The sequence below is a fragment of the Macaca thibetana genome, chromosome 7, assembly GCF_024542745.1.
Source record: "Macaca thibetana thibetana isolate TM-01 chromosome 7, ASM2454274v1, whole genome shotgun sequence".
Taxonomy (NCBI): domain Eukaryota; kingdom Metazoa; phylum Chordata; class Mammalia; order Primates; family Cercopithecidae; genus Macaca; species Macaca thibetana.
The window spans coordinates 19,082,272-19,096,106 of NC_065584.1; the positions used below are offsets into that span (position 1 = coordinate 19,082,272).

General features: G+C 44.9%; 1 protein-coding gene across 1 annotated transcript in view; it reads left to right on the top strand.

Annotated features, from left to right (window-relative positions):
• Positions 1-628: 628 nt before the first annotated feature.
• The window catches only part of PTPN21 (protein tyrosine phosphatase non-receptor type 21), a 90,317-nt gene continuing 77,110 nt past the window's right edge, over positions 629-13,835 (top strand). The window contains exons 1-2 of the mRNA XM_050798527.1: positions 629-700; positions 4,721-5,099. Of these exons, the coding sequence (XP_050654484.1) occupies positions 4,920-5,099 (180 nt within the window). The 5' untranslated portion in view covers positions 629-700; positions 4,721-4,919. The remainder of the gene's footprint in view (positions 701-4,720; positions 5,100-13,835) is intronic.

A 13,835-nucleotide genomic window follows, 5' to 3' on the forward strand; every position in this document is an offset into this window, starting at 1 on the left:
GCAAGCAGGAAAAGAAGAACTGTATTCCAATACTATTAAGAAATATACCAGAGTAAACGAATAACCATCAATAACAGCATTTTACAGCCTACCTAATAACACAAGAATAAAACTCTTTATCTGGAATCTAAATAATACCCCCTCCTCTCATTTTATTAAAAGCCTTGCTTTATTTGGAAACTCTTAAAATAAGTGATCATACGATTAAAAAAAGCAGCGGCGCGCCCCCTCCCCGGCGGCCGGGCGCAGCTGTCCGCGCCTCCCCCGCGCGGCTGCCCGCATTCCAACTCTCTGAGGTCACGGGCCGCCGCCGCCTCCCCAGATCCGCCCGCCCGGCCCAGGGGGAGGGACGCCCGGGCCTGGCCGCCCCGCTGCTCCGGCCGCGCGTCCCGCGTCGGTCCGACATTCTGTCCGTCCTGCTGCCACCCCACGCCCCCGCAAGGCTTCTTTGTGGGGCGCTCCTCGCCGGCCGGTCCCACCTCCAGGCCTCGCCCCTCGCCGTCGCCACAGCCGGACTCTGCTCAGGGGAATGGTCTGCGGGCCGGGTTTTTGGAGACAGGAAGTGAGGCGTGCGAGCCCCATGAGCGCGCCGCGGCGCGGGCTGGCGTGCGGGTGCGGCTGCGGCGACCGCGCGGCGGGGCCCCGGGAGGCGGGTCGCTGAGCGGGGCGCGCGGCCCCGAGGATGCGGGAGCGGGAGCAGGTGAGGGCGCGGGCCCCGGCCGGCGGGAGGGGCGGGCCCCGGCACGAGCGGTGGGGTGTGTCCGCTCGCCGGGACCCCGGAGCGCGCCCGCGGCCCCGGAGTCCCGGAGAATGGGGCGCGGCGGCCAGACCCGTAGCGATAGCATAACAAAGAGAAAAGTCTTGCTTTTCCAGGTTCGCTCTCATGTATTTGAGTAATTTCTAAAAGGGGTCTTGAACTTCTATTCTGAACGCCCTGGCCGATTGTTGCGGGTTAATTCTGGATCAGGGTTTTAAATGTGTTAGGCATATTTGTGCCTCTCAGAATATGTAAACGTGAAATTCGCCAGATAACTTTGGCGAGAAGGGGCGCAGGGAAGGGCTGTTTGGTAACGCCTGGGTTTGTTTTTGGAGTAGAATGTTTACTCTGGAAAAAAGAATTCTTGGATCTGCAAATTCCGACTTGTGATTTCTGCAAATCCTGATTAGATTGGCCGCTCTTGGCATGCTCGTCCTGTTTTTTGCTGAGAAAGCCTTATAATAATAGCGTATGCTCACAAACACATTCAAAACATTCGTGTGCTCCAAGTGACAACTGCTGTATGCCTAATAGTTGCTGACAGTTTATTTATTTTTTTAAGTTTGGGATACGACAGTAATTTTACTCTCAGTATAGTCCGTTTTGTTTCTAGGGCATTTTATTCTGGAGCATCTACGCGCAGATGTTTTCTCTGTGAGAAACATGGGTTTAATGCTATAGCTATAGATATTACTCTAAAAATGTCACATACTTTCTCCTTTTAGTGCTTATTTTATTTTAAAGCAACGTTGGCAAAATTACACGTGGTGAGGACCTTAATAGGAAGGGGAATCGCTATAAGATTGAGAAGTAAAGTGTATTTGAGAAACTTTTGGAAAGGGATGTAGAGAGGGAAAATTAAAATGAATTCACAAATAGTTCAGACTGCCTTTTGTAAACTTGTACTGAAGCAGAATCTAGTATGTATTCGTTTACTTACCACAAAACGGAAAGATTTTGTAGAGAAACAAAATCATCGTTTTCCTTTAATAGCGATGTATAAATTATATTTAGTCAATAATTCCAGACCCAATCACTTTGATATTATTGCATATTATTTTATACCTGAAACAGCCCTCCCCAAAGAACTCTTAAATTTGTACTCATCTTGGTTTTATTATCTTCAGACATTGATAATTGTATTACATCATTTGGCAACAAATACTGCATATTACTGAAAATTAGGATGTGTAGATCATTGATAAATTTGTAAATTATTAAACAAAATCATTATTTTAACATAGCGGGTTTTATATAAATAAGCAAAAAGCAAGCCATTCTTATGGATAGATCTTGGGGGGATGCACCATATACACACAGACTGCAACTTTTTCAATTTCATCTACTAAAATAATTTGACTTTTCCTTTATCCCTGATGCAGTAATACATTTCAAGTCTCAGGGACAATTGAACGTTTTACTGAGTTTGCTTAATCAGAGCTTAAGTTAATAATTAAGTTATACAGTGTAGTATCTATTGCTTTCAAGGCGTAGTTCTACGTAGTGAAAAGACTACCATATTTGAATGGCACCGAATACAAATATTTATCTTTCCTCTACACATATGCAATATCTTGTCTGTTCGTCTACACTACTTAATCCGCCCGGTTTCCAGTTACCATAATTTTTATATAAAATTGAAACCCACCATCTGATCTCATGAAAGGGTGTTTAGTATGCATATTTATAATCCTTAAATATTTACACTCTTGGTTTATCAATTTTCTGGTTAAAAGCTTATTATTTAAAGTTGTCATTTGCTAATTTTTTTCCATCTTGCTTTACTTATTTATTTAGTTTATACCCCGAAACATCAAAGAGCATTGAAAACTACTGGAAGTGGAAACCATATCTTTTTAATATTTATTTTCTGTTTCCCTCCATAGTATGGTGCTTTTACCTACAGAAGGCACGCAGCAAATGCTGTTAATTAACACAGTGCTTTAGGTAGTTTCAGCTTTGTTTTTTTCTTCTGGCCTGCCCCAACCTTTGTTTTTAATATTTTGATTTTCCTGGCTATGGGGAATAACCAGAGCTCAAAACAAACAAAAAACTAGCCAGATAAAACCGTGGTTGGGTCCTTATTAGAGATACAGCTCTGTATGTAATTATAGCATGGTTGTAATCTCCTTGAAGACAGCGACGGCTTAGGGATTCGTCTTAGATTTCTCACGATGCTCATTACGCTGTCTTGTACCCAGAGACGCAACACACATTTGTGGAATGGAATTTCAATATGTTAAGTTTGGCAAAGCCGAGGGTAGTAGCCGAACCCTTTTCTCCAGCTCTACCATTCCCTAACGCTGTGTGCCCCATCACCTCTGGGCCTGAGACGCAGTCAGGAAAGCAGGACCCAGCAAAGGTCTGGGAGTGTGGAATTTGGGATCGATTCCCAGCTTAGCCCGTCCTAGCGTGAAACTGCGAAAGCCGCTTCTCTTCCTGAAGCCTTGGTTCTGCCTGCTAGACGAGAGGGTCGGGAGCAGATCCTGCCTCTCCGCGCGCTCCGGGGCCGGAGCTCAGCGTAGCCAGCTATAGCTGGGTCTCGCTAAGCGATTCATCCCCAACAGGCAACCTCTGCGCAGAAGAAGGTGGGGAACCGTCTCAGGACCCTGGAAATATCCGGGATTTTGTAGACTCGTCTAGGGGGAAAAAAACTAATCCAGCTGATACAAAAATTCCCAGCTGGTGCTCGCTCCCATTTGCCTCAGCCCAGAAGTTACCATCAACAGGTCTGGTTAAAAACTCGGTTAGAGCCCGGCGTGGTGGCGCGCACCTGTGGTCCCAGCTACCCGGGAGGCTGAGGCGGGAGGATCGCTTGAGCCCAGGTGTTCGAGGCTGCGGTGAGCTACGATGGCACCACTGCAGTCCAGCCTGGGTGGCATAGCAAGACTTCGCTCTATAAAACACGTTGTAAGGAGCGTATTTCGAGGTCCTGTGGCTCCAAGGCGGGTATGACAACCTCTCCACCGCCAGTAGGGCTCGCGCTGGTCCCTTTAAATGTTTCCTTCGGGAGCAGAGGGACCGGTCCTTTTAGAGCGCGTCCGTCCAGAAACGCGGCTGCAGAAAGAGGGTTCCGGAGCCTCCGAGTCTACTGGTTGTCCTGGCAACGCCGCTTGCTCTTCCCAAGGGGAGGACGCGGAAGAAGCCGGGGCCTGAGTGCTCCAAGGCCCCGTGGGCTTCCTGCGTTTGTTGCCCCCCCAGCCGCTCATTAACTCAGGATGGCGTGGAAGGCCTCGCCCGCCTCCCCTTCTGGGCCGCGGCTCCGCTTAGGTGAAGGCCTGTTTGGGCGTCCCCACCCTGGAGAGGGGTCGGGGTCTGGATTTTCAGAACTGCCACTCTTCCAGTGGTAAATGAATGGATAACGAGCATTTGTAGGGTATTTTATGATGTTTATCAGTAAATCAATTTGATGACGTGAATACTTCCACAAGCGCTTGTTAAGCACCTCACCGCGTCTGAACCACACACCTGCCATTCTTAGTGCGGATTATTCCTCCCATTTGCCTTCAGCGTTAATTTTCTAAAGGGATTGGGACTGGAATCTAGCTCTTTTGGGGGTATTTTGCACTTTTCTCACTTAAGAACTAAAGAACTCTGACATTTGGAGTACTACAACCTGAAAGAGTTACCTATGAAGAAACACCACCTTATCCAAAATAGGAAGAGGACCACGAATACTAACATTTGGGATTATAGTAGTGCTGGCCATTATCTCATTTAATCCTGACGATGGCCTAGCTTGCTATCCCTATTTGTAGGATACAGTGAAGGGTGGAGTCTGACCCTGAGCCCAACACAACTCTGAGATAAAATTCCACCCTGCCTCCCGGGTCCTGTTAGTGCCTCCTTTTTCCAGCGGGTGGGGACGGCTTATTATTTGGACACAGCTTGACTGGCTTTTCTTTATATTAAGCAAAGCCCAGCGTTACCTTTGCTTAAGTAACGGCGTTCCTCTTTCCCCAGCGCTGGCGTCGATGCGCACTTCCTCGGGCCATTGGAGACTCCGTTGCTTTTTAATGGCGGCAGCGGCTGCTGGGTGAGCAGCTGGAGGCCGGACAGTGTTTGTCCCATTCGGAGAGGATTGATTTCTCCTGGCGTCACCACCGCTGGGTTGGTGGGGGTAGCTTTTCCCTCTTTGCGCCTCCACTCTTGAAGAAAGAAGATGCCACTGCCATTTGGGTTGAAACTGAAACGCACCCGGCGCTACACGGTGTCTAGCAAGAGCTGCCTGGTTGCCCGGATCCAGCTGCTTAATAACGAGTTTGTGGAGTTCACCCTGTCCGTGGAGAGCACTGGCCAGGAAAGCCTCGAGGCCGTGGCCCAGAGGCTGGAGCTGCGGGAGGTAAGCCACCTAAAGACTGCAGGCTGGGCGCGGGTGGCTCACGCCTATAATCCCAGCACTGAGAGACCGAGGCGGGTGGATCACCTGAGGTCAGGAGTTCTAGACCAGCCTGGCCAACATGGTGAAACCTCGTCTTTACTAAAAATACAAGGCCGGGCGCGGTGGCTCACGCCTGTAATCCCAGCACTTTGGGAGGCTGAGGCTGGCGAATCACAAGGTCAGGAGTTCGAGACCAGCCTGGCTAATATGGTGAAACCCCATCTCTACTAAAAATACAAAAATTAGCGGATGTGGTGGTGGGCACCTGTAGTCCCAGCTACTCGGGAGGCTGAGGCAGGAGAATCACTTGAACCTGGGAGGCAGAGGCTACAGTGAGCCGAGATTGTGCCACTGCACTCTAGCCTGGGCTACAGAGCAAGACACCAGCTCAAAAAAAAAAAAAAAAAAAAATTAGCTGGGCCTGGTGGTGGGCCCCTGTAATCCCAGCTACTGGGGAGGCTGAGGCAGGAGAATTGCTTGTACCCGGGAGGTGGAGGTTGCAGTGAGCTGAGAGCTCACCACTGCACTCCAACCTGGGCAACATGAGCGAAACTGTCTCAAAAAAAAAAAAAAAAAAAAAAAAAAAGACACTGCAGGCTTCTCTGTTCGGCATGCTGGCTGTGTGTTCTAGCCCACTGGCCACTCACTGTGTGTCCCTGGCTGGGATGTCTGAGTTGAGCCTGTAGGTTCTCTCCTCATGAAGCAGGAATAGATTAGAGCAAGAAGTCTTCCTTTGGGGTGCCGTATAATAACTAATGGTTCTTATTTTGAATATGTTTATATTCCCCCCTAAACGTAATCCAGAATCAAATGTGAATACACTCTGGGTTGTTCAAATTTCATATTTTCTAATATACCCCCTATGATATACTAGGTCATCCCTATCTCTAGTACAGTTTACTGACTTCATTCTTTCTTTTTTGTTCATTTTTATTTTTTTAGACGCAAGGTCTAGCTATGTTGCCCAGGTTGGTTTCAAATTCCTAGGCTCAAGTGATCCTCCCGCAATAGGCATGTGCCACCATGTCCAGCTCCTGACTTCATTCTTTCAACATTCATTGAGTAAACAGAAAATTCATTGACTATATTCTTATAGGTCAGATCAAGGTTCTAGAGACATATTGCCTGAACTCAGTTTGAGTTCTAGTTTCCTTACCATCTGCTTCTATATTACCTTGGGCAAGTTATGTGATATCTCTGAGCCCCGGTTCTCCATCTGAAGCATGGGGATGACTGTGACACCTAATTCTCAGAGTAGCATAAGGCCATAAGCTCTACTAACTGTTAGAGTACTGATTGGGAGGTTTGCCTAGGAAACCCCTAATCTAGTTGGTAGGAAGTTATGGAGTACTTATGTATCCGTATAATATCTTAAATTTAAAATGTTATGCAAGGCCTGTGAAGAAAGGTCTCTAATTAAACCTAGGACCCTCCCTACCTTTGGCTGCCTGGTTCTGGGGTAAGGGAAAGCTAGAGAAACTGGTTATTCCACCTAAAAAGTCAGGAATAGATGAACTTTCTCCTGGTGACCATCCAGTCACTTATATGAGAACTCAGTACTGAAGACGCATAAGTGCCAAGCACATACATACTTGGAAGCTCACCCTGGTGTTGTTGCCAATAAGAAAACAGGCATGATGCATGCTGTGATAAGGGAAGTAGAGGTTGTGCCATAGGCCAGAGGGAGGTGCAGCAAAGGGAAGGCTGCTCAGGGAAGTTGATTCTGAGCTGTGACCTGAGGATGGGGCAAGGGAGTCCTATCAGGGGCTGGAAGAGTTCCAACAAAGAGAACTGCACAGGGCCAAAGACGCAGAGGGAGCTGGTCTGCCTGAAGCCTGAAGTGCGTGGAGGAAAGGCTGACTGTAAGGGCAGCAAATGAGGATTTTTTTGTTAAAGGATTTGGATTTATCCTGAGCATAGTGGGGAAGTTTAATGAAGGGTGTAAACAGGTGTGGTACATTTGTTTCTGTGAAGAGTGAGCCCTTTGGAGAATGAGTCGAAGGGCGTGGTTCAGGTACAGATGGTAGCCACCTGGAGTTGGATAGGGTTGGAGAGAGGTGGTTGAAATCTGGAGATATTCAGGACCTACCGAGTAATAGGCAGGGGTTAGCATGGGTCCAGGTTGATATTCAGGTTTTCAGTAGATGGTGGGGCTATAACAGAGAGGAAATGTGAAAGGAAGTGCAGATCTATTAGGGGCAAGGAGGAGCGTGTGGTGAGCTCGGTTTTGGAAATACTGAGTTTGAGGTGTTTGAGGTGTCAATTGGAGGTGTTGAATAGACAGATGGATCTGTTGATCTGGAGTTCAGGCACGAGATCCAGGTTGGAGGGAAGAGATTGGGAAGTATCAGCCTAAGTGAGTTCATTAAAGCCAGAAGATGGTATGAGGCTCTCCAGGGGAGAAAAAGAGGACATTGCCGACCCCTTATGGTACATTAGAGGGGGGGAGAGTGTTGGAAGGAAACTGAGATGAAACTGCCCAAGAAGAAGAAAGAAAACCAGAATAGCAGGCCTCAGTAACCAGTCCTTGTTTACTTGCATTTATTCTTTCATAGGGATGGGGTCTCACTCCATCACCCAGGCTGGAGTACATTGGCACCATCATAGCTCAATACGTCCTCAAACTCCTAGGCTCAAGTGATCCTTTTGACTTAGTCTGGCAAGAGCTGGGACTATAGGTACACAACCAAACCCAGCTAATTTTTTTTTTTAACTTGTATTTTTGAGATGGAGTCTTGCTGTGTTGCCCAGGCTGGTCTGGGAGTTCTTTCCTCTAGTTATCTTCCTGCTTCAACCTCCTGAGTAGGTGGGATTATAGGTGTGTGCCTCCTTGCTTGGCTTAGTGGCTTATTCTATTTATTTATTTATTTTGCTTGCTTCGACTTTTTTTTCCTACTATGGTTTCTGCTTCCTGTAATTTTCTTCCTCATGCACCAGGTCTGTCTATAACGCCTAGAGTCAGCTTCTTGAAGAACTGTGGTTTGCTTATTTATTTATTTATTTATTTTGAGACAGAGTCTCACTCTGTCGCCCAGGCTGGAGTGCAGTGGCGCAATCTCGACTCACTGTAAGCGCCACCTCCTGGGTTCACGCCATTCTTCTGCCTCAGCCTCCGGAGTAGCTGGGACTACAGGTGCCTGCCACCACGCCCAGCTAATTTTTTTGTATTTTTAGTAGAGATGGGGTTTCACCGTGTTAGCCAGGATGGTCTCGATCTCCTGATCTCGTGATCCACCCGTTTCGGCCTCCCAGAGTGCTGGGATTACAGGCATGAGCCACCGCGCCCGGCCCCGGTTTATTTTTATACCAGGTGTGGAATGTGTTCAGTAAATACAGGGAGAACTGAACCCACAGGCATTGCCTTCCTTCTGTTAATAAGTCCAGAGAAATTGCCATCCATTATTAGAAGTTATCAGTCTCAGGGAACTGGTAACTTTATATAGCTGTGGGTATATTTTGAGCCTGATTTTTACCAGAAGAGGAAACAGGCATGGTCCCTAGAAAATGTTTTGCCCTTGGAGAGTCTGTTCCACAATTTCTGACATTTAGTAACAGTCAATGGTAGAAAATTTGTATAGCAAACTTTTCCTTTGAAAGCTCCAGAAGCTCTGCTCTGTAGCATATAAACAGATGGCCCAGGCGTCAGGCCTAATCTTACCAAATGACTGTTCAGAAATAATCTGAGTGGGGTCACACCTGTTTCTAGTTTGTACATATAGTCTCTGATTCATACCAAGAAATATCAGTATGTTGGTTTCTTGCATTATTCTCTCACCAAGCAAATCTGGAATTATCATATCTTATAGATTTGGGTGAAAAACTTTGTTACTGTCCAAATATAAATGGAGGGAAAAGTCTTTCCTCTTGCTTAATTGAATACCATTTCACTTCTATAATGACAATTTTTTTTTTTTTTGAGATGGAGTTTCACTCTTACTGCCCAGGCTAGAGTGCAATGGTGTGATCTCAGTTCACTGCAACCTCTGCCTCCCAGGTCCAAGCGGTTCTTCTGCCTCAGCCTCCTCAGTAGCTGGGATTACAGGTGCCTACCACCACGCCCGGCTAATTTTTTTTTTTTTTTAATTAGAGACGGGGTTTTATCATGTTGGCCAGGCTGGTCTCGAACTCCTGACCTCACATGATCTGTTCACCTTGGCCTCCCAAAGTGCTGGGATTACAGGAGTGAGCCACCGTGCACGGCCCTATAATGACAGTTACAAGGGCAGCACAATAATATTATTATAACACTATACCCAAGGGTTTCAGCTATATCAGTAGTGTTTCTTACACTGGGTGTATGGGTATTTTTTTTTGTTTGTATTTTTAGTCTTCATATTTTTACAAGTGTCTAAGATATATTAAATTAAAAGCAACATGGTTAATATACATATATCCAATATAGTTAACTTAGGTTGCTAACTTTCTTCTCAATTCACCATATTTGAACTACAGAAAGTAACTTTTAAAAATGGGAAAATGAATGATCCCCTTAGGAAAATGTTGCTGTTCATTATAGCAATAGTTTCTCAAAGCTGTTGGAATTCCCTGCCTATCATTCTTCTGAGTTTCAAAACATTTTTTCAGGAGAGGCTTTGAGTCCTTATGGAGTTTAAGGGGAGCTAGAAAATTCTCTCAAATTTTAAAAGTATATGCTGAAAAGTATATGCTGAAGGAGGTGGCTTGAAGGAGGTGGTGAGACAAGAGGGTGCCACCTGGGCATGGCCACTGCCTGGGGCATCACCTTGATGGAATCAGCACAGTCCAGAGTGCAAGAGCCAGGCTCAAAAATCTCATGTCATGGGAAGATCTGATTTAATCTAGCTCACTGAGAATGATGTGCAAAACCAGGACCCAAGTTTAGTAATTTATAAGCAGTAAGGAACTGCCAAGGGTCCCAGGTATGTGTACCCTCTGCCCAGGCTAAGATTTTCCTATAGTTAGGGCACATGGGAGCCAGAACAAACCAGAAGTTTCATGGTGAACATGGAATCAGTAGAGGTGTTGCCTTGAAAAAGTAGATATTTTCATAAGTAGGCCAGGCGTGGTGGCTCATGCCTGTAATCCCAGCACTTTGGGAGGCCGAGGTGGGCGGATCACCTGAGGTCAGGAGTTCAAGACTAGCCTGTCCTGGCCAACATCATGAAACCCCATCCCTACTAAAAGTACAAAAAAATTACCTGGGCGTGATGATATATGCCTGTAGTCCCAGCTACTTGGAAGGCTGAGACAGGAGAATCACTTGAACCCGAGAGGCAGACGTTGCAACGAGCTGAGATTGCGCCACTGCACTCCAGCCTGGGTGACAGAGTGAGACTCTGTCTAAAAAAAAAAAAAAAAAAAAAAAAAAAAGGAAAGAAAAGAAAAAGTACATATTTTTATAAGCAGAGAATTGCTGCCTCCAGGACCAGACAAATTCCTTTAAGTCAGGACACCCTTTCCTCTGGGCGGTGCTTCAGTGGTGCTTTAGTCCCTGTCTGCCTCTTGAGATGGATGCTCAGCAAAGTGGTTAAGACAGTCTGCAGTAGTCAGAAACACCTAGGTTGCATCCAAGTGCTGTAATTTAAGTAATTATTAAATCACTTAATTTCCCAAGGTCATTGATTTTTCATCTGTAAGTTGGGGATAATAATAGTACCTACTTGATAGTGGCTATAAGGATTCAGTGTTAAATGTAAAACATTTAGCAAAGGACCTGGTATTTGGGAAACTCTTAATAAGTGTTCATCTTTATTCTCTTCATAGGAATTCTTTTCTTTTCTATTTTTCTTTTATTTTTTGGTGAGCTGGAGTCTTGCTCTGTCGCCCAGGCTGGAGTGCAAATGGCGCGATCTCAGCTCACTGCAACTTCCACCTCCTGGGGTCAAGCAATTCTCTCACCTCAGCCTCCCAAGTAGCTGGGATTACAGGCGCCTGCCACCACTCCTGGCTAATTTTTATATTTTTAGTAGAGATGGGATTTCACTATATTGGCCAATCTGGTCTTGAACTCCTGACCTCAGGTGATCCACCCGCCTCGGCTTCCCAAAGTGCTGGGATTGCAGGCATGAGCCACCACACCCAGCCTAAAAAGGTTTTTAATCCTCAGGATATGGGGAAGTTCTGAAACCATGGAAGTCTCTTCAAGATTATTATTTTTTTGATGTTTTTGCTATGGTATATTGTGTTAGTTTTATAACTTAGAGGACAGTTTTCTTCCACCTGTTTCTGAGGGGTGTGTGTGTGTGTTGGGGCCTCTTTATTGTTGTTCCCATATATGGCCTTCATACATAACTGTTGCTTTGAAGTTGAGTTAAAGACTGAGCCACTGCTAAAAATTACCTGCAAGGTATTTTGTTGAAGATGAAAGTCTAGCAAAATGTATATGGTAGCCTCTCATTTCTTAATTATAGGCTTTGGTTTATCATAGATCTTTACGAAATGTTTTTTAAATTGTGTGTTCAGTGCATTACACACAATGTCAAGTTTTTGTTCCATAGAATATAAGCTCCATCAAAGTAGGAATCTTGTTGACTGGAGCATTGCCAGGGTCTGGGATAGTGCCTTTCACCTTACAGTATGTTGTTGCTGAATGAATGTTTACTAGTTTAAAAATTAAGAGTTTTGGCCGGGCGCGGTGGCTCAAGCCTGTAATCCCAGCACTTTGGGAGGCCGAGACGGGCGGATCACGAGGTCAGGAGATCGAAAGACGATCCCGGCTAACACGGTGAAACCCCGTCTCTACTAAAAAATACAAAAAAATAGCCGGGCGAGGTGGCGGGCGCCTGTAGTCCCAGCTACTCGGGAGGCTGAGGCAGGAGAATGGCGTAAACCCGGGAGGCGGAGCTTGCAGTGAGCTGAGATCCGGCCACTGCACTCCAGCCTGGGTGACAGAGCAAGACTCCGTCTCAAAAAAAAAAAAAAAAAAAAAAAAAAAAAAAAAAATTAAGAGTTTTGAATTTAGATTGATAAATATGGACAGCAGTACAATTAAGTCTGCCTTTGTTTGCTCTGATTTTATTTCCTGGAGAGAGTTAAACATTTCCAAGGTTTTGTATTCAAATAGAAAAGCACCATTTTCTTTAGACTCTTCTTTTTTACTTTGGGGCTTCTTCTGAAACACCTAGAAAGTGATCTAGTTGTAGTGACTCTCTGAGGTAAGATTGCTGTGTCAAGGGAGTGTCAGCTTCCTCACTGGACTTTGAACAGATACTTCTCATAGCACCTTATGGCAGATGGGGATATTTTTTTGGCTAGGGGATTTGTTAGAGAGGAATCAAGCATATAACGCAAACCATAACCCTCAAGCACAACTTTAGAAAGTGTTCTTGGCCATCAAAGTGTTTTATTTTAAATTAGTATCTGAGGTATTCCAAATATCCACTGACCTTATCTTGACTGTTATCTGAGTAGACATCAAGAATTTCATGCTTATTTCCTTGTGTACTAACTGTTTTCATTTGGACTCTAAAAATAGCTGAAATATGTGTAAAGTCAAAGTCTAGTACCCAGAAACTTTTTTACCTTTTAGGCCGAGTAGTTATTCATTTAGGTGTGTATGTTATAAAACAAATAAGTCTGAGGTAGAGACAAGAATCTGTGAATATTTTCAGTTAGAGCTATTGGACCATCTGAAGCAAATATGTTAGGTTGGCCTCTCACCTAGATAGAGAAAGCTTTCCCAAGTCTAACACCAATTATAAATGATCAGGGATTTTTCTTGATGTTTAGGTTTTCTGTTACTTTTCTTCTTTGGTCTAGGTAATTAAGAACTAGCCATATAAATAAGTATGGAAATTACACATACAAACATGGAGGATATGCGTTTTAAAGTCTATTCTATAATCACAAGTTATTGCAGATTTTGGAAACCTGTTTATTTGAAGAATGGAGTATTATTCAACCTAGGCTTAATTCCTAATAAACTTAAAGGCTAATAGCCTAAGATGTTTTCCTTCCAGTATTGGATTTTTCCCTTGAGATACCAGATGTCCTTATTTTCTTACCAACAGTCTGTCACAGTGGTATAGTCTCAGGACCATGTGGAATTAAGCATGAATTTACTCATTTGAGATTTGTAAGGTGAGTTACAAAATGGTGGACATGAGGGAACTGATGGTGTTTTGGGGGACTCTAAGTGCTGTCACTGTCATTGGTGTATAGATTCAGATTCCATTCCTTCTAATATCTCTAGAAGCTTTGATTTTCCTTTTGGGTAAGTGAGCATTATTGTGCTGGAGGCTTAATTTGCCTCATTTAATCTTCACAATGAGTTAGGCGTTGCATTATCTTTTCCATTTTCAAGTTAGGAAACTGAAGTTATGAAAAGTTTGAGTGATTACATAGCTGATAAACAAAAGACCCAGGATTTGAGATTTTATATCAGACTTGTGCTCGAACTTTCACCTTTAAATTGATGGCGGTCATGGCCCCCTTTGAGATCTGATGTAAACACAGAATTTTGTATACAATTTCAGGTGGTTCATAGCCACTCTCCCCCGAGTCTATCCGTGGGCCTAGGCTGTGGGCGTGGAGGCTTCCTGGTTAAGGCAGTCTCTCCCTTCCTCTCCACTTGTCACAGAGCAGGATCTTTCTTCCCTGGTCTTCTACTTCCCAGGGTGAAGATGCTGGAAGGATGGAATATTTGTGAACAACTCAAGACCTTCATAATTAAAAAATAATCATTTGCCTCTGAATATAGTTCCTCCCCTCGCTGACCCT